We start from the raw sequence: 27,722 nt of genomic DNA, 5'->3' as shown, positions 1-27,722 counted from the left end.
GGAATAGCCAGATCTGTGAAGGTTGTTTGCACCAATCTTTCATCACTTGTGACTGCACGTATTAAAGCAGAGCAGACAAGGGTAATTTATGCACAATGCATAATTTATGCAGACTGCAATGGGAGGAGGTGGCAAATGCCTCATAGTCATTGTAAGTGAAACTATTCTTGAACAGAGTGCCTCAGTCTCACCCTAAGCATCCCCTGGTATAAACTACATGGTCTTGTAAAGTAAGACAATGGGATTCAGAGACAAACTGCAAATCCATAATGGTGTTATATTCCAATTATTAGGTGATATCAAAAGTAAAAATGAAAACCGATGATTTTCTGAGCACAAGACACCCTGGTTAGATAACTACATAAGCCTGACAGTCTCAGGGAAGCCACTGGAGATAACTGACAAAGCTAATTTATATAACTGTATTATCAAAAATCAGAAACCTAAGCTAAGGGATGAGTTCAAGACATTTCTTTGTGATAAATCTTTTCAACTGTCAGATCTGAATATTCCAGGAAGGATTAGAATGCCCATGGCCATATGACTTAGCAAAGGTGCCACTACATGCCAGACATACTATAAAAAAGCAGACTTGTCCAGTAATTGCTTCCTAGATTTTGCTTCTTCAATTCTATATGCTTTCCTAAAGGAATCACACATGTCTGTCTTTTAACAGCACTATTAAAAAATAGATAGAATCTGGAAAATTCTTTTTTGCTTCAGATGGGTTTGGCTCATACTTGCGTGGGGGGAAAAAAATCTTTTTCCTGATATATCAAGAATTATTAAAGCTGAGGATCTTTAAGTGAAATCCCCCTAAATTAAATGGGGTGAAATATCTTAATAGTCATTTCATTGGAATCTCTTGAAACTTTATTACTAGAACACACTACTGCCACTGGCCTAAGGCCTGAATGTACTTCAAAAAAATACTGCAAACTAATGTACCTTGCAGGTCATTTAGGGGAGAAGATACTGGGTTCAGGAAGGTCATCTAAAGTTGTCTTAACAAATGAAAGTTTCCATAAATCATCATATGTTTAAAGAAATGTAAAAAAATCAACAAAAATTCTGACACAAAAAAACTCAAGAACGTAGAGGACCACTGTAGTTGCCAGTACAACAAACTAGATGTAGCTGAGGGTAACCATTTGAATTATTACAGAATGTAAGATCACTGGTTAGTACAAGCCATTTTAAACAGAATAACTTTGAGTATAGCAAGTTTGCTGCCAACAACTTAAGACTATATGAAACTTTTCTGTAAAAAAAATATTTGTCTTATAGAGACATGAAGATACAAATCATTAACTATTTTTAGATCTCATTGAAAACAGAAAATGATGAGAATTTGAAAAGATTTATTGTAGGTATTGAGTTTGGTTTTTGTTGTAGTTTTGGGGTTGGTTCTTTTTTTGGTTTTTTTTGTTTAAAAATATGCAGCAGCTCAGTTTCTTGAACTGACCAACTGCCTGGGAAGGAAGGCAGGGGACTGGTGACATTTTAGCATCTTGAACAGAATATTGAGGGAAATAAGCTCCATTGGTATTATGGTTAATTTAGAATGCAAAGGTTAACTCAAACCAGAGTAAGATTTTTAATTCAGTAGTAGCAAACTATTAATTCTACACATGGTATTTTACTTTAGATATTTCAATTTAAACCTGAGTGGATTTGTAGCATCTCACACCCAAAGACACACTACATATGAAGGTTTCACTACCTCCATCACACATATGTATAGCTTCACCAAATGTTATTGAAGAAAGATTTTTACTTTTCATGTTGTATGTAACAGAGAAGAAAAGTGGTAAAAGTTACAAGAAACTAATGAATAAACAATAAATTTAAATGTAATAGTAGGACATATATTTGAAGGGTGGCATTCTTTATGTTTCCCATTAGCTATCAGAAATGTTGATGTTTGATCACAAAGGTATTTACAACTAGACTGAACAAAATCATGACATTATTACTATAGTGTAGATGTATTCTGGTTACAGCTTATAGTACCAAATACTGTAAGCCTATTTTAAACTTACAGTTTAATTTGAGTCAAAATGTAAATGTAGCTAAAAAAATAAACACGGACATGAGTCGGGAAGAGATAACAGAGCCATAGTAAAATTTCAGCATACTTCAAGTACACATAAAATCTTAACAAGAAACTTGACAACACGCAATGACGATTTGCTGCCTACATTCAGGAACATACTGTTGCTAACAGTTACCTCTGTCCTTTCAATTAACATGATTGCCCATATATGCCCTAGCAAAATTTAGGAAGAAAAAATCCCATGAGGAAATTATTTTAAAAAATATATATTTACTGAAAAAGTTTTTTATTTGTTTGAGAATGTACTGAAATACCTTTCAATTTAGTAGTTCATCTGATAGGAAGAAGGGCCCCTCCATTATTGGAATTGCTGTAGAGGGGCATATTATGAGATAACGGCTCCTTCTGAATACTCATATCTGAAAAGTAACCTTTCCGTCCAAATTTGAAAACTAATGTTTTGAAAGCTTATAACATTATTGGCTAGAGGAACACTGCATTTTCCTGGCAAAGAGCGTCTTTAATAAAGTGTTCCAATGCGCAGAGCTGTACCAGGCTCTTGAATACAAAGAGGATTAACTGCTGCCAACGCATTGTTGAAAGTAATGTGCCGGCGTACTTATTGCATTATTCCATGATTTGGAAAGCTGAAGAACAGATATAATCTATTTGAGGAAGGTCCCTTCATGTTCCTTCTCTGATTTGGAGCAGTTTCCCAGACATTTTTCTTATTTCTTTTTTTTAAAAAAAAAACAAACACACACACACACACACACAAAAAATACCCAAACCAACAACACAACACAAAACACACAACCACCAACAAAAAACACCCAAACAGAGGGGGCAGTCTCTTGAGGTCATGTCTTCATCTCTATCTGTTCAGCCAGGAACATAGGTGGCAATGTTCCTTTTTACTCTGGGCCAGACACTGTCCTCAGAGCATTCTGTGGGGAATGAAAGGAACACAAAAATGAAGCCACTAAGCAGCAGTAGTGCTAGTGTACAGTGGCCTTTCTTATATGTTTGGGTATATCCATTTCATCCCTGCAGATTTTTCAGACCCAGTCCACATTTACCTGTGAACTTTTTACTGAGCTCCTTGTACAAAAAGCATAACACATTTGAGTGCCAGTGCTGCACAAATTTTCCATCAGTTTAGCAGAAAGTTATCAATATCTTTCAGACATCCTCTATTCCTGCATTAAAGTGAGTTTGTTCTATCCAAAGATATGTTTTCTAAACTCTCATCTTTCTCTCATTGCACTTTATGCAGTTCATATTACTTATTTTTTAAAAAAATTTATTGGTTTGACTATTTCATGCACAAATGTATTTGAGTATCATGTGCAAATATACAGTTTCTGACATGTAGAAACTCAAACAGATGTTAACTGAATTCTGAAAATGGTGGGATTCAGATTCCATGTACCAGAATCTTCTGTGGATGCTCGAACTGCTAGGCTAGAGAGCTACCAGCATCCAAGATTCTGGTATATATCTGCATCAAGACAATCACACTGTGGATTGTTTCACTGTCAGATGCTTATTCAACTAGTTAGCAGTCATAAAAATCAGCCTCCTTTGTAAGATCAGTACTTCCAGGCACACTGGAAGGCCAAGATGCTTGCCAGGGACACACAAAAGTGTAAAAAGTTACATTCTTTTTGTCATAGAGATCAGAGGCAGCAGCTTATCTAATGTGTTTGTGACGTTATTTATTGATGAGATTGTGGCCAACCATACAACTATAGGAATCGCTTAGAAATGGCTAGTTTGAATCGTTTCACCACCAGCAGCATTTGTTCTCTTGTATGAATCACTGCAGCTTTACCACTATGGGACAGAGAATCTTTAAAACTGAACGCTGAGTCTCACTTGACCCTGTACCCTTCCCTATGCAGCATTGCTTTTAGTTCTTGCTCAAGTCAGTGCTTCCTCAACTCTTACGATTGGATCTCTCAGGTAGTGAAATTGCTCCTTTCATTCTATTAAGACACTAAGCTCTGCTGAATAGCACAGGGGCTTTCCTGTACTGAAATATCTTTCAGGGAGTTGTAATATTCCCCTGTGGCTGTCTAATCTGCACTAATTGTTGTCTAATTTGGAAGAGGTGCTGATACATGCATCTGGACTGCCTAACTCAAAGGTGGAAAAGGAACAGCTTAGGAGCAAAGACTTTTGAAATAATTCTTATTTTAATAATAATACATAAACATATAATCAGTAATATTTCAGAGAGGCTCTATTGCAGTCAGTAGTCTCCAGTTTACTGAACAGACACATTAAAATTCTCATAAAGTAAGGAATAACGGCTAAGAGAAGGCAAGTTCACCAAAATTGCATGCTTCCCACTTTTCTTTGAATACAGAGAGGTTCTCTCTCACAAAGAGTAAAAAACCCAGTACTGAACAGGATATACAAGTTACTAAAGATTTGAGATAGTATTCTCCACTGCCTTACACACTCATATGATAACTTTTGATAATGGTACTCATACGATAAACTTACAAAATCTATGTTGAATGCTGAAGGACATAAAACTCTATGGCTAGCAGTTTACTTCGTAAACTTCGCGGGTATTTTTACAAAATATATTATATATAGCACAAGATAAAAAAAAAAATTATCCTTCAATAAAATGAACCTTAAAAGAGTCTTCTTGTTACTTCCCTAGTCAATTCATTACTTTATTACTTGTACTGTTCTCCAAGGTTTTTCTCTGACACGGTTCACTACCTCCTGACACAAAAAAACATACAGAATGGTACAATATTGTCTTAGGCAACAGGTATAGCAATATTCTCTGTGTAGTAGCATTATCAAAGCTATGAAACATTTTTCAGTTTTAAAATATAAATCAAACATCCATTCTATACTTTACAGGACTATATTAAAAGGTAGCTGCCAAATAAAGGAGACTTTCTGAGCTTCACTGAGTGAGCAACAATCAACAGAATGAAGACAAATTCATGTTAGAAGAGAACATACTGGATGCAGGACTTTGACAAAAATGTGTAGGAGACCTCTCCCTTTTACATGAAGGGACCATATATTTTTATGGTGATAACCCTTACAGTTGTAAGTCACAGAGTATAATATATACTACATACTACACCTATACCACATATAATCTACACTGTATTGCCTAAATGAATGTCAAAATTTAGCAACACGTGACTCAAGTGTATTAAATTGGTTATGATCTTACTTGTATCCACTTGAACCTTAGTAGGAGTGAAGGAGACAAGTGTTCAGAGGATGAACTCCATGACTGGCTAACGCATGAACCCTCCTTTGGCTTGCCAACCTGCAGAGCTCTGGTTACATGATGACGACATGGGAAAGAATGACATTGATAATGATAATACCATATACTAGGCATATCTCTTCAAGAAAGGAAGTGTCTTAAAAATAAATTATTCTTTGCAGACTATCTTTTTTCCCCTCTAGATTTTAACATTTAGGAAACTAAGAAGAGACTGGTTGCATCAGGAATTTCTTTCACTGCAGCAGTGTGGTAATCACTGAAACACCTCCAGAATAAGCATGGATACAACTTTGTCCACATTCACACCTACTGGGTCTCCATAAAATAACATGCTCCTGTAGCACTTGCAACTTACAGTATTGTTCTTAATTAAATTAATTCAGCTAAATTCTATTGGCTCAATTTTTTATTTGTGAACTAAACCCAATAGTCAGCAGAGTTGAAATCATTTAAAAAAAAACAGCTATTGAAGGGACTTTAGGAAGATCTCAGTCTTTTCCCTTTCCGCACACAGAGGACAACTATGACTCCATCATTGTTTCAAACCCTGCAGTGATTGGTATTCTGTAACCTTTATAAGAATTCCATTGCAATATTTAATGAGTATTTCTCAGGAAGTCCTTCTGACACTGCAAATCTACTTCCTTGCTGCCATGTAAGAATATAGTGGAGAACTGTGAAAAATTTACCAAAAAAAGGGAGGGGGGCTTCCAGTCTATGTTCACTACGGGTTTTTTTGCACAGCAAGAACATCTCTCCTTTGAGCATTTAATTTGACTAAAAACCCAAGCAGCTCCTTTTTCTGTTAATGCCCTGAATCTATAGAGCTATACTTGGGAAATACTCTTAGAAGTGTCTAAACTTCTCCCCCCCCTTTTTTCCCTTGTGATGGTACTTTTTGAAGAGCCAAAAATAGCTGCAGGCTTGATTAATTGCATGAAACTATTCACTTTATGCAGTACCCATGAGGAGATAGCCAAGAAGTAGATGAATGTAACTGTTGTTTAACATTGTTTTCAGAGTTACTTGGGCATCTCTAAAATCCCTTGCACTGATGTCCTTAAGATTCTCAATTTCAAGACAGTGAGCATATCTAATGGACACATTCTTGGGTAGTTGAAAATTAGTGTCTTCTTTATAAAGCCACATGCATATTTAAATGATTCCAGAGGTATTGAAAAGTATGTCTTGGAAGAGTTACATGCTATTTGTTTGCATATCTAGTCTTGCAAATCCAATTCCTATGGTAAACTACCAGAGAAAATACTTATTGCGGTGGGCAACCTTGTGAAACATGAATGTAACTTTTCAGCTTTTCCTGAGCAAGACACCTCTCTTCTTTAGGGAGCTACTGAATTGGTTTCAGGCAGCAGTTGCTACCATACCTTGCTCTTAGTTTTCTAGAACATTTGAAAGTTTGCTTAGATACAAGTGTAGGCGGCTATACATAATAACTCTTAAAGAAGGGGATAAGCTTACTTTGTATTTGCAGACATAACTGAAAGGAGGCCTTTCAGTAAAAGTCTTCTCTTATATAAGTACTAAAAAAAAAGAAAAGAAAGAAAGAAATTCTATGAAAAACCAAATAAACCCTAGCAAATCCGGAAGAAACATGCCTGGTTATTCTGGCATCTTCTGCTATTTGCTGATTTGGCCAAGCTTGTCACGGCACAATGAAGGTTCTGCTATTTTAGACCTTTCATTTTTTTTTCCATTTCCTTACAAGCGAACTGTTTCTCAAATATTTCTTTCCCTACAATATAAAAAAGTGCATATATAGATATACATATCTCTAAACACACGCTCCTGCATTAACGATAATGAAAATGCCCTTAATGTTACCTGTTCTTAAAAAAAAAGTTTAGTGTTCTTCAGCAAAACTGGATATCACAGCCAGCAGCTTCTAAAGGTCACAATTTTTTAAGCACAACACTCAGCTCCCTGTGCATGTTTTCCAACTATTATTAGTAGGTAACAACATTATTGATAGAACTTTTCCAGTTGTGTTATTAAGGGATATTTTAAATAGCTCATGTATGGCCTTTGCTACAAAAATGTAATTTCTATTTTTGCCAGCACTGCAGGCCAAAACTTTCCTGTATTTTATTGTAGGAATCAACTGAGTGCTACAAATTCCCAAAAGACATTGTAAGTAGTAGGTAGTCCAATTAATGTTTTATGAAATATATCTGAAATAACTGTGCCTTTCTAAATAACTAGGAAAATGAAAGACAAAATTTGTTCATGGTACCTTCACAATCAAGTAAAAGTTTATTATTACCTTAAGTACATACAACTACTTAAGGTAACTTACTAAATGTAACTACTTGTAACATTTTAAAGTCACTTTTCCAAAACTTACGGATGCATCTCCTAACATGAAATTTTATTATTTAAATTTTCATTATAAAATCCTGTTTTCAGATGCAAATATATTTATTCAGACTCCTACTGTTTAAAAAAAAAAAAAAGTTTTCACAATAATTGTCTTCAAAAATGTTAATGGCAATTTTTGGCTGCACCCAAACCACAAGCACAGCAAAAAAATATTTATTACAATAGCCTAACAGCCTTATCATTGAAGAAAAAAAGAAAAGCACACAATGCTATCAGACTTCATCAGGATACAGATAAAATCTTCCTAGGTTCCTCCATCAAAATACTCTAATGCTGCAATACTTACTAACTTTGCACAATTTGCAGAACATCAGGAAGAAAAAAACACAGAGAGGACTGGGAGTTAGGGAGACTTGAATATAAATTGGACTGAGACTGTCTGGACAAGAAGGTCAGTCTTTCTCACGCTAGTAGATTGGCATGAGGAGAGGAAAAGAAGCAATGAGCAGAAGGAAGAGCAGTCTATGATTAGCTGACTAATTAATTTAAGGAGCACAAAGAATGTTTAGGGAGTTAAGACTGGAGACCAGTATGCAACCATCCTGAGACTAGACAAGAGTTTGGGAAGTGGACAACTGGCTGGATAAAATGATTGGGACTAGGTGGCTGGAGGTAGGAAGCACTAATATACTTGATATAGAGAAAAGTCAGAGGGTGATTTCAACCGACAAAAAAAAAAAAGAGAGACTAGGATGAATTGCAATACAAAGAAGAAACAGCAGCAGAAAGTATATGTGGGAATGGCAGGATTGGTTGTAATCCTAGGAAAGGACACTAAACTGGATAGTTGTTGGTGGGGATGCCAGGCAGGCACTAGAATGGACCAGGAAGTAAACAAATCAACTGAAGAATTAAGGTAAGACCTGAGATAGCCCACTGATGTCCCAGAAACATGCTAACATTTAGGTGCCTTCTGAGTAGACCTTTCAAAGTGTCCAGAACTAAGATTAGAAACATGGGGAATGAAGAGCTGATTCTTAAAGAGAGAAGAGTCTAGGATAGGGACAAACAACCAAAAAGCTCACCCATCATGCTGGAAACCCATACTCATAGCCCTCCTCTACCCTAAAGCCTAAAGTTTTGTACCAACAGAACTCCCTAGCTATCAAACTTCCTGCTATACTGCAGTAGGTGGATTCAGAAGCAGCTTTCACTCTCTCCTGTTAGTAGTGTGTATAAACAATTAAGTGCACAAAATACAGTGTTTTGTTCGAAATGAAATAGAAATTACATGTTTCAAACAAGTGTTATGGTGTCTTCAGTTTAGTAATTTCTTTTCCTTTATCTTTGGACAAAGCTAACTTGCATACATTTCCTTGTTTCTTAATGGTAACAAAATTTTTGCAACCCTAATGCTAAATAGTATGAAAAAATGTCTTGAGCCTCTCATACTTTGCACTTTTACTGTTTTTCTAGCTCAGACCCCTTCTGTAAAATGGGAATAATTTGACCTTATAGAGATTTTTGTGAAGATAAATGAACACGCAAATAATCAAGAAAACTATGATTACAAAGCCATTGACACCTTGAGCACCCCAGGAAGCCTTGATTAAATTAATAACTTTGTCAGCAGAACAGGAACTTAATAATAATGAGAATACAAAACATAAGAAAATGAACAAAGAAAAGAACAACAAAATACCTGCACAGTGTTTGCTCCCTATCCATCCTCTAGCAATAAAAAAGCAGATCTATTGAAAGAATATCAGGCAATCCTTCAGCTAAAGACGATCATATTCATAAAGGATGTGAACTAAAAATTGCACAGTGTTACTTCTAGTATTTCCTAATGCCCAAATACTTGACTTTGCAACTTTTAAGGTAATTTTTTTCTCAATAGGAAAAACATTATGTACAATGTTCAAGATAAAAATCAAAAAACATGGAAGTTCATCTGCCTGGCTTAGGGTAACATTTATCTCTCAATATTAAGAAATTGGTATAGCATTTTGACACCTGTCCCATTTACTTCTTTCAACTGAAACCAGGCAAAGTCAGTTGTTTTGAGGAAAACCAGATCAAGAGCTCACATGACTCCAAACAAAAAGCAGTTTTCACACAGCCTCTTATAAACTGAAGAGAAACGAACAAGTCTGGCACAACTCAATGTTCTACAAGACATGCACAAAGGGCCTAGTTCTGAGAGGTGCTGAAGGTCTCTGGGTACTGAGCGCTGCAGGATCAGGCTTAACTTGCTAATGACTTCTCATAGGGTAGTGGGGTTTAACCACAATGTGACTTCTGCAGTCATTTGCAGCCTGAATGAAAACAGGAAAAGCTCTTTTTGACTTTGCAAGGAAAGGGTTTGTGCCTTTTCCTTTTTGCCGAAAACAGCCCCTTTTCTTTCCCCTAGACAAAAAAAATGTTTTTTCTCACTAGGCTTTACTTGGAAATGCTAAGTGCCACCCCCTCCGGAGAAGGACAGGCCAACAACTAGACCTTCTTTAACAGAGGCCTAAGTTGCTGTTAAACAGCCAATAAAAAAACATTGAGGTAGAATCAACCACAAAACCATGGACCCTCTGTCTGTCCAGCTCCCTTCCCAGGCACTAGAAACCTCAAATTCCTGACCATGGTGACAGACTGGAACAGCAGCCAAGGGAGTACGCAGACATGGTTGCTGCCCCCTATACCTGCCAGACAATTTCCTCTCCTAGGAAAGCATACAGAACAATGGAGTAGAGTATCTTATCCTCTCTATTCTGTTTCCCAGGCTATAAATATAGCCTCATCCATGGCCACAGCTCTCTTTCATGGAGCTGCTCTAACATTCAAAATTATCAACACCTCTATTAGTGGTAACTGCAGTAATAATAACTGTTTGAAGTTTGGACACTAAATATTCTATGTGCTGTACCTTAAAATTATGATCATTATTTTTTCTTAGACAACCCTTAATCAAGTTCTACAATTAGGATGAAACACCATAAACTGTAGTTAACTGGACAGTCTCTGAATACTGGGTGCCAGTATGACATGGAAAGTGAAGTTTCGGACTCTTGCCTATTCTTCAGAGAGTTTGAAGAATAAAAAGGGAGTTTTGATCGATTCAGCTGCTTACCTTAGAAAACTGTGTACACAGATGGAATGTGAAACTTCAAGGCTGAGGCTTACAAGTCCTATTTAAGTAAGGTAAGAAATCCTTTAATATCCTAATTTTTCCCCAGAGTTCTCAACACTGATACCTGTAGACAGTGGCAAGTTCTGCAAACTCAAATTAAGTCTTAAAACATTAACTGGGATAGATATTTATAAGCAAGAAAACAAGTAAAGACAGTCTAAACTCCCAGACTTTGCCTACTGCTCCTCTAGCAGCATCAGACCATTTGCACTGTATACCTACCTACAGGTAAGTAGTTATCAATTACAGGCTTATAAAAATATTTTCAGTTTTGAGGTGCTTGCATGTACAATGAGATTCTTAGTTTACCAAAAGGAAAGTAGCATATAGGACCTACTGCAGTACTTACCTCTAAAGACCTTTTTATTAAAAAACAAACAAAACAAAACACCACAACCATCCAAGCCAATAAATAGGCCTTCACACTCTGTGACCCAGACATCAAAGCTGGTAGAGAATGCTGAATTATCAAAGGAAGTGAGTCTATACCTGCTAGAGTAGCAAAGAAACTGTATCCTCCGTACAGACCTGAGGAAGGGTAACTACTAATCTGCATGCCAGAAGAGCTTCTTAGTAGTGCAAAGTATCCAGTCATTGCTGCACTTAGGTGAGTGGCTGTTTGACTTCAGCAGTAGCTTTAGGAGTAGCCAAGGCCCCAGAAGCAATAAAAGCTAGGGATATTTCAGCAGAGAGGCTGAAGTCTTTACTTGCAATCCTCAAACCAACTGCATATTTGGATTTGCTTCCAGTCACAAATAAATAAGGGCTGAGCCTTTTAGCCTAGATGATGGAAGAGACCTAGTAGTACTAGTTAAATGTGGGGGTGGGGAGAGAGAGAGAGGACTCCTTTTCAAAGCCAGAAGGAAAAACATCCTTTTGTTATGGTTTTAGCTGGGATAGAGTTAATTTTCTTCACTGTAGCTGGCATAGTGCTGTGCTTTGGACTTCGTATGAAAATAATGTTGATAACACACCAATGTTTTAGTTGTTGCTAGGTAGTGTTTATACAAGTCAAGGACTTTTACAGCTTCCCCTGCTCTGCCAGGTGCACAAGAAGCCGGGAGGGGAAGGGGACACAGCTAAGAGCAGATTCAAACTGGCTGAAGCGATATTCCATATCATGTAACGTCATGCCCAGTATATTTACTGGGAGGAGCTGGCCAGGGGAGTTCAGCAGTAATCACAGCTTGGGGACAGGCAGCGTCAGTCAGCTGGTGGTGATACGACTTGTGGGTTTTTCCCCCCCCCGTTTTCCCTCTTTTCCCTTCTATTGTATTATTATCATAATCATTGTTAGTATCATTACTATTTTATTTTAATTATTAAACTGTTCTTAACCCACAAGTTTTCTTGCTTTTGCTCTTCCAATTCTCTCCCCCATCCCACAGGAGTGGGGGGAGTGACAGAGTGGCTGCGTGCTGTTTAGTTGCCGACTGTGGCTGAACCATGACAGTCTGGTGTATTCATTTACACACATGCGCACACATACAAAGCTAAATCCAACTTGTGCCCCTGCTACTAACCTCTGCTGGCATTTACACAATGCCAGTCTAGCCTGCTTTGTGATACATAGCAACCTGTATATCCCTCAGCATTATTAACTCTCAGACTGAGAGCAGTGGGCTTGAAAGAAAAACGTAGCACTGCTAAAATATTCCTTTGTGTAAAAACTGAGTCTTCCCCAAGCATTTTTGTTGGGTTTCTTTTTTTTTTTTTCTCCACTAAAAAAATCTGAAGATATTGTGAATACTCTAGAAGACTGTGGTAATGTGATATGAATATCAAAGACAAGAAGTAACATCAGCCTGACAGTTTACAAATGCAGTAACCAAAATAAAGCCCAACCTCGCTCCCCCCCCAAAAAAAAACAACCCCAAACTAACAACAAAAAATCCACACACAACCCAACAAAACTTTTTTTCACCCCAGCTGAGCCTTTACACAATAGTCTTTATTTGGCCACAACTTATAGAAATTTCAGTTGCAGACTTGACATTGCAGAGAGCAAAGTGTGAAGGTTTTGGATGCTGTGGTTGTTCAGAAGAAACTTAGAGCCTCCCTCTTCCCTTCACAGTCATCAACTTAATTAATTGTAAGGACCCTGGTCCTTATGCAAATTAATTCAGTCCAGTGATTGGTTATTGCAGCAATGAAGATTCTCAGACACTATCCACATGAATTCTGAATATAACAACAAGCATCTGCTCTGTGCAGTCTACCCCATCAACTTTCCTTTTACTATTTATTTCAAAAAGAGTCTTTCGATAAATTTATGGTTCTTGACACCAGAATTTATAAAGCAATAAAGCCACATGATGTGAACAATACCTCTGGCTCAGAGAAGTAATATTTCTGGTAACACTGATCTACAGGCTATAAGATGACTTGCTGGACAATTTAAATAGTCTAGTAATATATTTACTTCGTATTAACTATTCTGTGATCTGCACTGCGCATCTATACACAGAGACCTCTACTGGGCATTTATGTCCAATATATTTAGGACACGTAACTTAATTTTAATCTTCTGTTCATCCTGATTATTTTAATGCAAAGATAGTCCTGATATTTAATAAAACTCATTCTTCCACTTCTAGACTAGTTTGTCATGCCTATTTTAAAATTTGAAGCCATGCAGCAGCAAATACCTTCCACAGCAGGAAAAGAGTACATTCATTTTCCAAGGGTGAAAAGGTATGCAACTTCAGTTTTGCTTGAGCAGAGGAAGTAGGTAAGTTTAAATCTTAAGCTAGTTTGGTCAATAAACTGTTAGTATTATGAAAAGTTTGTCCACAACACAAGTTTCAAATAAATAACAGATTATTTTGTTTACCTTCTCATTTGATTTTTGTGATTTTAAGTTTAGGAGTATATTGTTTCAACTTTGTATACCCAAGAGTACAAAACAAGTTAGAGAAAAGGCTAAATCTGATTATCCCTTCTAGTTTCATAATTCATTCCTAACTCAGCCAAAATCAAGTAGGGAAATATGTCCAAAATTTGAAGCATTTAAAACCCCCTGTAACTTGAATCCAAGTTTAGCTATAGAATCCTGTTTAAATTCGTTTTTAGAGAATTCTGAGAAGGGGACATGCTTAAAACACATGTCTAAATAGCACTAACATGGGAATTTAGGCAATCCAAAGATGAACACTAACAAAAAAAAAAAAACAAAAACGACAAAACCCTGGAAATATGAGGATATAAAACTTAGTCGGTGCCCTCCACATAATTCAATTGAATGTTGCCCACTTCTCTGGGTAACTGGAGTTACTGTCAATTTGTAAGTTTTGAATATTGTTTAATAAACAAACACAGTGGGTAAATAAGGCTAGTACTGGAGAAAATACTTTGTTTATTTACTCCAACTATATGAAAACTTAGTTCAAGTTACCCCAAAGATATTTTTGTTAAAGTGAAGTCATACCAATAAGAGATGACACCTAAGAAACTCCTTGTTTATTCTGAAACATTAGAGCTGGGGAGTGGGTAGAGCAGGTATATTTAACATGTTAGATGTTCAGATTACTGAAAATGAACAGAAAATTAAATGAAAACTTTAACCAGAGAGAGTATGCATTTTCATGCTTTGTTCAGATTTATTTCAAAATAAAAGAAAACCCAAACCACATTAAAACAGTATTATTTACTGAAGCAGCAACTACCACCCATGACAGCTAAGGTAACTGATTTAGCAAGACAGAGAGGTTCAGAGGCAAAGACAACAGCATATGCTAACATTCAAGAAAATTATGTCAATGTAGAGTTCTCCCTTCAAGGATAGCCTTAATTTATGGTCCTTTAAAAGCGTAGATATTCCTGTCTGAACATAAAACAGAGCTCTGAACACAGAGCCTTACAATAAGGCTCTATCTTATTAATACAGTTGATTAGATCAGAATAGGCTCTCAAGAAATTTTAGTAACCCATCCCAGAATTTTGTAACGCACTTTGAATTGTGAGGTAGCTTAGTACTAAAAGTAACATTCCATTTCTATGACTGTCTTAACACACATTGCACCCTGCAAGGAACAAATATGCAACTACACATGCACTAATTAAGTATTTATAGTAAGAAAAATATGTGTCATCACAAAAGCAGACCGTATTTTGTGAAGATATTATTCTCTTCTATTCCTCTAACTAGAAAACAGAATCAAGGAGGCATGAGAGTTAAACTCTCCCATTATTGTTGCTGAATAACTAACACTTATGTAGTTCTTTTTCTAATTAAAAAAAAGACACAGAACCCAAAGTATTAGTCAACTCAAACAAAGATGAAGAGGCAACTCTCAAACTCTTAAGACAAGAAACAGCCTGGAAAAAAAAAAAACAAGAAATATTTAAAATAATCCTCTTTCTTTCACCTCTGTTTCCTCATTAGTATGAGTTTGAGGCTCTTTCCTCAGCAGCAGGAGCCAAGCTCCCAAGTGAGAGGCACACTTTGTTCTATGTTCTTTCAGGATATGGAATTCCTTTCCTTGTATCCTCTGAAAAAAAAAAGAGTTAAAACTCTCATCCTGACTCTCTTTGGCAGTATGAGAACATTTCCAGCTGAACTCATGTCACTAAGTGCTATAGGGTTACAAGGTATCTAATCATGAGTAAATGATCAAATATTGGGAGATAATGAATAGTCTGACCAAACATAAAGTTTACATGCACTTACTCCCAAAATTCCATCACTGGAGAAGTGGCATTTTGTAAAGAGACTTGACTGCAGTTGCTCATATTAAGTTTTTGAAATTCCACACAGTTTTCTATAAAAGAACAAAAAAAGAGTTTGCTATATTGACATGTAAGCACGTTTATTCTTCTGAATCTTCTAGTTTATGCATCCTGTAAAGCCACCATTCCATAATACATTTTCTATATGTGGTTAAAGGATTTCTAGGTACACAAAAATGCCACACCTGTTACTTCTGCAACACTGTATTTTGATCACCAGGTCATAGGCATATTCCAAAAAAAAAAAATCCATGCAATATACTACATTCTCCTATAACATGTTCCAAAGACACAGTTGCAACAGCAAGGGCGAGTAAACCGTCTAAGGTAGAAGAAAATCTATTGATTGGGAATTACAACATACTCCTACTTCAACTGCTTGTTCAATGGCCCATGGTAACAATTGGCTTATGAAACACTGCCAGGAACATGTTTCCACTTTACCTTAATATGGCAAATGAAAAGTCATTCTGGCTTATTATTATTATCTCAAATACAGGGAAAAGAGATCAAAGCAGCACAGCATTGTTGAGTTGACACTTAGTATTTGAAGAGTGATCAACATTGGCTAAGCCCCTTTGCAGGGTTGCCAAAATTGATACTGAAGCCTTCCACATCTGTTAGGCCCAAGACTAGTTCCCTAACATAACCTAAACTGTAAGATTTCAAGATAGCTTTAGGTGTGCTCAAAGAACACGATAATGACCAAAAACCATGAAGGACAATACAATTGGTACAGGATTTGAAATCAGACAGTAATAAGGAATAAATGGAAAAAAAAACTTCAGAAACGTGGAAATAAGGGCATAGGTATTTATTCCTCCCCATAGATGTTTGTGATCTGCAAATGCATTAAGTAGAGCATTACAGATAAAAATATCGATGAGAGGACAGATGCAGAGCCCTACACTGCAAACCCTTACAAATACATACCTCATCTTTCATGTAAGAGGCTACTTTGCATGCAGTAAGGATTATTTACGTGACTAAGTTTTCAAAAATAGCTTGATGAACTTTATCCCTCAACATCTGGCATTAAAAATACCAAATCCAAAGCTCCACATGTAATATTTTCCTCTCCATTTAAACTCTTCCTGACTTCATTAGAGTGAAAAAGCGAGTTTGTAACCTGTCATCAGCTCTTCAGTACAATTCACTTACTGTATTCAGGGAAAATAGATATGATTGCAAATAAGAGCCTTAGGATTTAGCCAGAATATCTTACAGAATTAACAAAATCCAAAATTTTCTGCTATCTGAAATCATATTCTACAGGAACAAGTGCTTCTACAACGGCCTAAACTAAAAAGGTATGAATAAGGACTCCAGGATTCCTTTATCATGGTATAGTGTGATGTGATTGGCCCATTTCCACAGACTTTTCTACCAGAATAGTTTTGTTCCTGACATTTTAATATATTAATCAATTACTTAGAAGTATTTAATAGTAATAATCTCTACTGAGATCATACCTGTGTTCCATTCATGCCCACAGGTAGCCCAAGGAAGCTCTGTAGTAAAGCAGTTAAACAAATAGAAGATAGCCCATGCTAAAATGATGATGTAATATACATTTAGATGTGCCTCTATAACTTGGGTAGCGTATCCAATGCCTGGCGGGGGGGAACAAAAATAAAAACCCAAACAGTGAGAGACAATAGAAAACTTTTGCTTTTCAAGTAATTTAAAAACAAATGCTTGCTACTTAAGTGTGTCTTCAATTTTGATACAATTTATTTTCTTTTACTTCAAATTTAATGCACTTTTTTGCAGTAGAACACATAACTGTTTGTTACCTTCAAATAGAGGGCAAACTTTCCTCCAGCATGTAATGCCTCCTTCACTTGTAAACTGTCCCAAGGCCGTCTCCAAGAAAAAAACTGGTATTCCACAGCAAATAAAAAAAACCACATATGGGATGAGGAAAGCACCTACAAGCAAATATTGAGGGGGTATTGGTTATAATGAATACAGTTCCTTAACAGCATAGTGAGAAATTAATTTTCTTTATTAAGGAAGGATCACCTATTAGCCACATCTCAGGCATCATGCTGAAAGTGCAGAAAGTGTTTACTCCTGGCTCCAAATATCAAAGGTTAACCTGTAAGCCAGTATCATGGTCTAAAAGAGACCAGACCCAAGTTCCTCAGTATAGACTAAACACTGCTCGCATGTCTCTCAAACACAGAAAAGACGACTGTCTTGCTCAGCCACACGTTTCTGCTCTGATCATCACAAAGTCAGTCTACACTATCTTCTCTTCCTTGCTTTTCTTAAGAAAGCAGGGAGGAAGAAGTGTTACAGAAATTAAATCCAAAAAGTCCTCTGTATGTTATTTGAATAAACCTGATGACAAGGATCATGAAAAGGGAATGATGAAATAAACTTTAGAATTGCTTACAAGAACAGGAAAGCAAGGCTTGGCCTTATCAGCTAGAAATATTAATGTGAAACTGCAGGACAATAACAAAGCATAAACATTTTTGTTAGGTGCTGACAGTAAACCCCAGCACAAAAATGAATAGTTCAATTCAATGATGAAGTGTTGTATACAACTACCAAAAAATTCTTCTATAGATTAACAAATAGCAGAAGTATTATACTATTTAATGAATGATCATTTTATTAGGTGTGACATCTGAAGAACACAGCTGTGAAGTATGCAGAAGAAAAGAAATGAGAGAAGATATATACCTTAGGCATAATGTCACTTGCTAGTAACATAGGTTTTAGGTATTTCGTTTAGAACCGAACCTAAATAAAAAGGAATAAAATAGAGCCTTTTGACTATATAGAGAATCCATCAACATAAGGCATAAAGAATTTTCTTCCTCATTCCCCAGGTACTCAGAATTTCTGATGAGTCAAAGGATGAGGTAGAAAGCAAGCAACTACATTGGTCTAGACTGAAACAAGGAAAGAAGGAAATGAATACTGAGAAGAAAGCACAAAATAGCTGATTCTGCAATTTTTACTCATACCAAGAAAGTTTTAACGGTTTAACCAGGCAGACTAGCACAGCAAAGTAGTACACAGAAAATTTATCTAGAGTTGTAGGAAAATTACAAAGCATTAACTGTCTAAGTTATGAAAAAAAACAGTTAGTAGAATACACATAACGTATCCAAGCCTCAACCTTCTTGCTCCCAAACAAATAATCCCACAACACTAACTTCATTTAAAGGTTCCATTGAATGATGTAAGTGTCCTACCATTTATTCCATTTCAAATCAACACAAGACGTGCTAAACACGCAAGAGTTGTGGTGGATGCAGTTTTTCCTGGGCAGCACTGCAAAACACGTGTTCCTATCATTGCATACATTGATCAGTTCTTTTAGCTCTAGCAATAGCAGCATTTCCTTCCTTCAGTGGGAATCCTGAAGATCAATTTGATCATTAATGAACAGCACCTTAATAGCTACCTCTCAAATACTAAAACTCTGTCAGAATATTAACTATGAACAAAATGTTTCTGAATATTCTACAACAGGAAAAATTCCACAACAAGGCAAATAGGTATCCCATTCATAATCTTAACAAAAAAAAAACAAAACAACCACCACGCCACAAAACCAAGAACAAAACTAAAAAAGATGACGAACAAAACCAAAGAAAAAAGCACCACATACAAAAACCTGAACACCACAACACACCTACAACCTGCAACAATTGTTATGCTTTGATCACTTTACGTAGAAAGCTGAGACAACTAAATACAGCTGTTTTGACTTGCAATTTCTTTTCCCGGGTCTGATGACACAGCACATCAAGAGAAATATCTTCATGAGTAGTCTCTTCCCTCAACAACACGATTTGCCTAAAGTTCAATCTCAGCTGCAGCTCAAGCAATACATGTGGATTTCACAAAGAATGGAATCCTTGAATCTAAAACATGGTTTCTCTGTAAGATTTACTGTGTAAACAGTTTGAACAAAATTCTTATAAGCCAGGTGAACTGCTGGCCATTATCAAATCCAGCTCGGCCCACTCTCATACATGATCACAGTGAGTTTAACATGGCACCTTGCTGAAATTGAAAGGATTAGCTCTGATTATATTTCCAACACTGTTCTACAACAGGTATACATCATGAAAATTAGAGGACATTGGGTTTCACAGCTTACAAACAGATCATATTCCAAGAAATATCTAGTTCTAAACATGCAAAGAAATTGATTTTCCTAAAAACCCCAGTATCTATAAGAATAAATTTAAATTATAGAAGCTTATGCCTACACTACCTGTGTACTTAGGACTCAGAGTAAGAACCAGCGAGAGGTCAGACCTCAGAAGTTCCATACTACTGCTTCTAGATTTGTTCTGTATCTAGCAAGTTATTTCATAACTAGCTCAAATATCTTACCATTGTCTTCACTTATCACATACTAAGTAGTTTTCAGTATTTACATCTGACGCATCAAACACATCAAACTCTGGTCTAATTCCAGCAGAGCATTCCAGAGAGTTACAAAAACACAGGTCATACACCAAGTCCTCACTGAATAAAATTGAAGTCAATGGCAAATTTGCCATGGTACCAGGACATGACCAATTAAACCACAAGCATTAATTCTATTCTTAAAGAATAGAGTGGTGTTTAACATTATAAGTCATTACTTTTTCACCAAATCACCCAACAACATGGTTTGAATTTTTTCTACCTAATGTTATAGCCTTAAAAATTTTCCCAAGCTAGCATATACATACAAATGGGCATGGAAACGTTCCTGTATGAACAAGGAAATCTTCATTATATACTGAAAAAGTATTTCTATCTTTCCCCTGCCAAAATTTCTCTGTGAAAACCTTGACAATCAACAAGAAACTGTTTTGCATATCATACCCAGTATATTAATATTTATTTACTAAGAGCAGTACTTGGTAACATTATTCTGAAGACAGGTGAATTCTTGTTATGTTAGTTTTGCCAAAGTACCGATGTATAAAGAAAGGAGCTGCAAATCATAAACACATCTTCCAAAACAGTACTAGCCTTACAGAAATAGCAGACAAAATGGGCCAAAACCACCCCTGAGTTCAGAAAACTGTGCCTAGGTTTGTAGGGACAAGGGAAAGAAATTTGGCACAGCATTGTTAGAAAACAAACTCATTAAAGAATAGATCTTTGCATATCAGCCACTGAACGTATTCTTTTTCTCTCAGCCTATATGCTTACACTAACACTGATTCAGATCTTAACTGGGGAGAATGTTGAATCCAGTCCACAGAATTCTAAACTAAATTTTTAATATATTTTTCTTTCCTCATTGCTTCACAGTCACAGTTGATGTGCTTGCTCTTAACTGTCACATACCTTACATAGCTTATACTTAACTCTAATCAATACAAGCCACATGTTATATTTCTGTAGAAGTTAAGTCTGTTCTTTTCTCTCTCAAATAACACTCTAAATTTTATAGTGTTTGCTCTCTTCTTTGAGTAACAGGCAACTTTTACATCTTCCCCTACCCTACTGTAGTGATTTGGGAAGTAATGAGGGAAAAAAAGTATTGCCAAGGTAAATAAATTTTCATATGACAAAAAAAAGTAATCTGTGGCATTATCAAAAACAATATTCATCCTCTCTAAAGTATGCTGTTCTGAAAAATAAACTACTGCATTCTTTTCTACATCAAGCAAACTTATTTAAGTAAGCTTGGGTCTCTATTCACGTGCACAAGAAAGCCCACAGTATACTACTTTAACAGAACACTAACTCCTTCCACATTAAAAATCTTAGTAAAAAAATAGACTCTTTTTTTTTCTGTAACACCCAAAAAAAATCTTGTGAAAGTAAGCCACACAATATCTGGGGAGGAAAGAGAAACACAAATTTCCTTACTTGTCAGATGCTTAATAATTTCCTATCTGCACATACACTGAATTCTTGAATCACTGAATCACAGAATCACAGGTTGGAAGGGACCTCAGGGATCATCTAGTCCAACCTTTCATGAAAGAGCCCAGTCTAGACAAGATGGCCCAGCACCCTGTCCAGATGACTCTTGAAGGTGACCAACATGGCCGAGTCAATCACTTCCCTGGGGAGATTACCCCAATGGTTGACTCTCCTCAATGTGAAAAACTTTTCTCTTGTGTCCAGTCAGAATCTCCCCAAGAACAACTTGTGTCCATGAATACCTATCTCTTAACTAGTGTAAGAAATCACTGTAAAGTATTCTTAACTTTTTATTTCCCATTTGTTTATAGCGAGCTGTAAATCAACATAGGATGTCATCTTACCTCCTCCATTCTTGTAGCAAAGATATGGGAATCTCCATACATTTCCCAATCCAATAATCTCCCCTGCCACAGAAAGCACAAATTCAACCTTATTGTTCCAGTGGCCTCGTTCATGAACTTTCTTATCATTGTTGTGGACGAGGTTGGTACTTGAGGCTTCTGGGTCCAGAGCATCTTCTGGCTTGCCATTAATTATAGGAATAGTCTTTTCAGCTGTCATGACTCTTCAGCCTAGGGGAGAACAAAATAAGAACATACAGATGTTTTAAGTCACTTCTTAGTAATAACCGTCAAAGACTAGGAAGTCCCTCAACTTACAGTTGGCTTCTTATTACCTACATAAATTTGCAGGTCAAAGTGAAAGAGGCAACTCCATAAGGCTGGAAGAGTTGTAAAGAAGGAAAAAGGAAAGGGGGGGGGGGGGGAGGGAGAAGAAGCTTATATACAAAGGAAAGACAAGAATATTTCCAAATTGAGACAGACAGCTTAGTAGTATGACATTGGTTTAAGCTGCAGAGAAGAAAGCCTTTCAAAAATCCCTCCCCAAGTAAGGATCCCAGCTTGGCTAACCTACCAGAGGACAGAGATCTGCACCTTGCAGATAACTGAGAACATAAGAAGAAAGTGATGTGGAGAAGGAAGCCTGAACGGTTCTGGCCTGCCTGCAGGAGTAAGGGAGCTGCCGGACTACTCACCCAGGGCTCTGCCTGTGCTTGTGCGGCAGGGAGAGGGACAGGGTCTCAAGCTCAGTGCTCGGCTCCGAGCGGACCTCCGCGGGCTGCCGTTCTTTGCTCTGTTGCTCGGGAGGCACGGGGCAGGGCAGCCACCAGCGCCCGGCGGCAGAGGCGGGGATAAGGCGAGCAGCCTCAGGGTAACGACAAACCGGGAAGCCTCGTCCTGTTCTGCGGCTGCTGCCCGGCCGGCCGGCAGGGAGACGATGCTTCCCGCGCTCTGGAGCCGGAATTTGCAAATGCTCAGCCTTCCCTGGAGCGATGGTATAACACCCACCCTCTCCCCTCCGCCCACTTCAGGCAGCCCCACCAGCTTCCCCCTCCTCCACCCAGCATCACCACGCGAGCATCTTCAGCTCCTCGCTCCCCCACCCCGCGCGAAGCAACCGGGGCCAAGCGCCGGGCGGTACCCAGCCCTGCTTCTTGCACCCCCTCCCTCCGCTCCCCTCTATGCTAGGGGGCGGCGACCTGCCTACGGCTCCGCGGAGGGCCGGCGGCGGCGGCTGGCTGCGCACGTGCCGGGCGCCGTGCTGCAGTGCCCGCCGCGGCGGCCACCGCCCAGCCCCCCCCAACCCGCCGCGCCGCGGGCAGCCCCCGGGGGTTTGTTGGGGTGGTCGGTTCAAGGGCGGCGGAGGGCGGGATAAAGAAAATGTGGGGGGAAACATTTGGGAAGTGTGGAAACAATGTGGGCGCCTTCTAGTTACACTGGGAAAATGCATAAACGGCCCACATGGGCATTTCTAACCCGGGTTTTGCTTAAAAATCAAGCTAAGTAAGGGTAAAACGGAAGCAAGGATAGGAAAAACAAATAATACAAGCTGGTTTGTTTCAGGTTGAATTAAATTTCAAATAGAATTTTTTTCCCATTTAATCCCCCCCTCCATTTTTTTTAGGGTAGGCCAGTTATTTCCACCCCACATTTCTCATCCCAAACTAAATACCTCTTCCAATATTAATCTCTGCAGCTTCTTCTTGGCAAATGGCAAGACCCAACTCAGGTTTTAGTTTCAAATCTTCCCTCAGATCCAAACTCTCAGTTGCAGCTACAATCACCAATGTTTTGCTCTGCAACTACAGGGATGTGCTTTGGAACACTGTCTCTTAAATCCTGGATTACATTTAAACATGCTGGAGGATGCTGCCCCAGAGACACTGTGCTCTTCCATACAAATTATCTCCCTCTTGCCCTCCAGCTCCATGGACTTTTACACTGCCAGGAAAACTGTTATCTAGTGCTTACTAAAGTAAATGGGAAGATGCCCATGGACAAATTTCATATTAACTTTATCTGGCTTTGGAAGCTAGAGTCTGATCATACCCTGCTTACACATGTAGCCTCTGTGTGTTTGCACACTGGGGCTCCTACTGTGGTTAAAGTTTTTAGAATTTTGCCTTTAAAATATGCATGCCACAAGAGTGGGTGTTGGGGCCTCACCCTACATTCTCTGTCAACTATGTATCACAAACACTTGCACCTAACAGATGCAGGATAAGGCCCTTTCTTTTCCTATAGATTCCAGCACATATACCACTAGTCAAACCTATACTGTGAAATGAAAACCTGCCAGTGGTAAAGCTACGATAAAACTGCAGAATTCTGATTTTTTTTTTTTAAATCATGTTTTCTAAGAGTATCCTCCACAGATATCATTACCAGACCTGGGTTTGGTTTTGGGTGGTCTTTTGTGTTTCTTGTTTTTAATGCAGCTGGTATTCATTAACTGAGGATGGAATAGATCCATTTTTCCCAACCTGGGTTTGTATAAACCAAAACCAACTTTGAGGGGTTTTGTTGTTTTATTTTTCCTCCCTTCTTCAACCAGTTTTCAGCAGGGATCAGAACAGACATTGTTTTTCTATATTCCAGCCAAGCTAAGCAGGCTCAACAGGATACACTTAAACATCAAAGCTAAAACTCAATTATCATTTCATTCCTGAGAGTAATTCTAAAAATGGAGGGAAGCTAAGGGACAGTAAACATTTAACTGATGATTCAGTACATGGGAGAGACCAGTCTTATGCAAATATACTAATGATACCAAGTTGAAGGGCCTGCTTCAAAGAACAGACTATAACATGACTGGCAGATGCAAAAGCTGTTTAGTCACTGCTGATTCGTTCAGTATTTGAAATTATTAATTCCTGGTGACAAGTATTTTATCCACTGCTGTATTCTTGCACTGGTTCCCATTCAGTCTCCTACCACCTGAAGGGTTTATGGAAGCAACTGCTAGCTGCCAATCTTTGTGAATACTTTACTAAAATGCAGCACAGTGTTTGCAACATAAAACCTTCCAAATTTTAAAACACGTTGATGACCCTGTTTTGGTTTTTTTTTTATTCTGGTGGAGCCTTCTCTATTGTAATGAAAAAATTCTCTGGATCACAGGTTACATCTCAGTTCACACACTAAACTAGTGTATCTCATGCTTCTCATCATGAATTCATGCCTGCTTCTTTTAGTCTGTCAGGAGATCTGCACATGACATGCAATCAGAGCTCGATTCTGGGATGAGAGCAAATCTTTCAACATGGCTGTACTGTAAGACGAGACTGAGAGTTACTAATATCAGAAGGCTGTTACTAGTAAAACCAATATCTACTACTAAAACAATCTAATCTAGTTATGTCCAAGTGCATTTCTTCTGCATTGCCTACTCTATTCCTGATAACATAGCATCAGTTCTGCAGAAGTATTTAGAATTGTTGACTCCAGAAATACATCTCCTGGCCATTTCTCTCAAGTCCCACATTAAAATGATGTGACCTAACAAAGCAATTCAAGTTCTGCCTTATTCAGATTTATCTCCACACTCCCAAGGAAGCGATTAAAACTCTTGTGTAGAAAGTTGACAGGGGTGGGAATGGAAACCAGTTGTTTCTGCTAGCCAAAGAAAGATGCTGTGAAGAACCAAATGTTCCAAGACCCCCTTTATTTAGATTTACAAACTAAAAATTAGAGAAGATGAGGAATTGATATATAGAGTCACTTGAGAAAAAAACATCCAAGAAAAAGCCACATTCCCACAGGTTTCTGCCAGTATGCTGAAATACATGGCCCAGATGTACCAAGGAATACACACTGTAAACCAAGCTTCTTTGGTTACTGCCAGAAATCATATTCAGCCTATTTCTCTATTCTGTTCTAGGATTTTTCCCTGGTCCATACTTTCAAGACACAAATGCACAGAGCATTAAGACATACCACCACCTGTGGAAGATTAACTCTTGCTTTTTCTCTCCTTAGTGCCCAGTGCCTACACAGATCACAAAGGACATGCAGAGAACTGCATGATGCAGTTGCACATTTTGCTTCTCATGCTTTGGATGTATAACTTCACATGGAAATCAGGATCCTTTGCTTATCCTGCACTTTGGATCCTTGTTAGGAAGCCTCATTTTCCTTAGCACTACAGTTGGACAAAAGCGGTCTCTGCTACACTGTGGAATCTTTTGGCCCACATATATGCCCCTAGATTTTTGCAGTTTTCCTGCCTAAAACAAACAAAAAGAGGAACTAAATAGCTGTCCAAAAAAGAATTCTCATTAGGATTAAAGCTACCATGAACAGAGCTAATTTCCTAAAAGAGATCAATACAACGTTCACACGAGTGTTTAATGTGAACAAAAGTAATGTTATATAGCTTTGGAAATTAAAAGACTTGGCTCCATTTCTTCTCCTTATTAAACCACAGTAACTGTTGATTTCCGTGTTGTTTCAACAACATAGAACCCTGCTTCAGTAAACTGGAGGAAGGAACAATTCTCTCCAGATTTAGAAGTTTTAGTTTAGATTTCATGTCAACAAAATCTGCACAAGCCTTATGTAAAGTTTTCACAGTCAGGCTTTTCATGGGTTAACAGCTACACAGAAGAGAAGAAATACAATAAGAATTTCATTAGTGATAGTGATCTGACAATATTTTGGATCAAAAGCCTAAGATCTTGAAGCAATTTGTGAACAAGTAAGATACCTTTAGCTATACTATTACAGCCTGGACTTAAGTCAAACAGCAATAGGCTGTCTGATTTGTGCCTAATCAGTTTTCTGCAATGAGAAAAAAAGCTTTATTTGTTGCAGGTAACTTTAAGTTAAGCAGCAGCTGATTGTTGGCTTCTATTTAGAAAGGCTTAACAGCTATCGTTGTAGATATTGCTCTCAGATTTATTGCCCATGATTCACAATGGTTGAGATGCTGAATTTAGAGTTCAAAAGAGCTGCAAAACCTACTTTTTCATCTATTGGTATTGCCCTTTGGGGGCCTTCTCTTGTCCCTTGCTGCCAGTCTGAGAGCCATATTTTCTTTCTGTAATACACATTTTATCTTCCAGACCATCTTACCTTCTAAACAGGAGTGGGATGATACATTCCATGATATGGCTTCTCTGCTTACAGACTTCTGCTAACATGTGTTCACCTCTGGATCACCTCTGAGGTATCTTGCTGTGAAAGGGTTAACTTCAGTTCCCTTGCAGGGTTCCTCAGTGCCTTTTGTCAGGCAGACTTTTCTGACAGTTACTGGGTGACTGCTTGCATTTTAATATACAACAAAGGTGATCTAATGTCTCATGAAAAAGGTGGTACACATCATGGGTTCCTCATGTTGCCTCACACAAGTAAGCATCATTCCCATTGTGGTTTATGGAAGCACCCCTCTGCTAATGTGTCCAGTAGTAGCTTGAGCTTCCTAAACATGAGTTTTATACACAGGCAGCACTTGGAGGGAACCTCCAATAGTGAGACTTATACACAACTTCCAAGAGTTAGCAATCATCTATCCAAAATGAACAGAGACCCTTTCCATATCGTGTCAGTCATATCTGCTGACTTAGCTAAGAAAAGCACAATTTTACTGTTGCTAGCACTTAGAGCGTCAGGAAAATGAACAATAAGCAAGAAGTTCTTTTTATGAAAAAAGCATCCTCATGCCTCTGACTTGAGGCACTGTACTTCTGCATAAGACAGCATGAGGTGTATTTCTACACATTGACGAAAAAATAACCACCCTCTAGCAGTTTAGCAAATGTATGCAGCTAAAGGTGTCCAGCAAGATGGAGATAGAGTAAAATACACTAGTTATTGTGAAAAGAGAAAGATACCTGTCCATATAACTGACAGCACTGAGAGGATACCTATAGAACGATGTTTTAATGTTATTTACAAATGAGACCA

The 27,722-nt window shown here is 37.8% G+C and overlaps 1 protein-coding gene across 1 annotated transcript in view; it reads right to left on the bottom strand.

Moving 5' to 3' along the window:
- Positions 1-22,812, bottom strand: part of SLC6A11 (solute carrier family 6 member 11) — a 118,390-nt gene extending 95,578 nt beyond the window's left edge. Inside the window, exons 1-5 of the mRNA XM_075096596.1 lie at positions 22,514-22,812; positions 21,819-22,049; positions 17,370-17,504; positions 17,046-17,186; positions 15,515-15,605 (exon numbers count right to left, since the gene is read on the bottom strand). Coding sequence (XP_074952697.1) covers positions 15,515-15,605; positions 17,046-17,186; positions 17,370-17,504; positions 21,819-22,038 — 587 coding nt within the window. The 5' untranslated portion in view covers positions 22,039-22,049; positions 22,514-22,812. The remainder of the gene's footprint in view (positions 1-15,514; positions 15,606-17,045; positions 17,187-17,369; positions 17,505-21,818; positions 22,050-22,513) is intronic.
- Between the last annotated feature and the right edge of the window lie 4,910 nt (positions 22,813-27,722).

The sequence above is a fragment of the Phalacrocorax aristotelis genome, chromosome 6, assembly GCF_949628215.1.
Source record: "Phalacrocorax aristotelis chromosome 6, bGulAri2.1, whole genome shotgun sequence".
In the NCBI taxonomy this organism is placed as follows: Eukaryota; Metazoa; Chordata; class Aves; order Suliformes; family Phalacrocoracidae; genus Phalacrocorax; species Phalacrocorax aristotelis.
The sequence above is the reverse complement of the archived record's forward strand: the minus strand, read 5'-3'. Positions and strand labels throughout refer to the sequence as shown.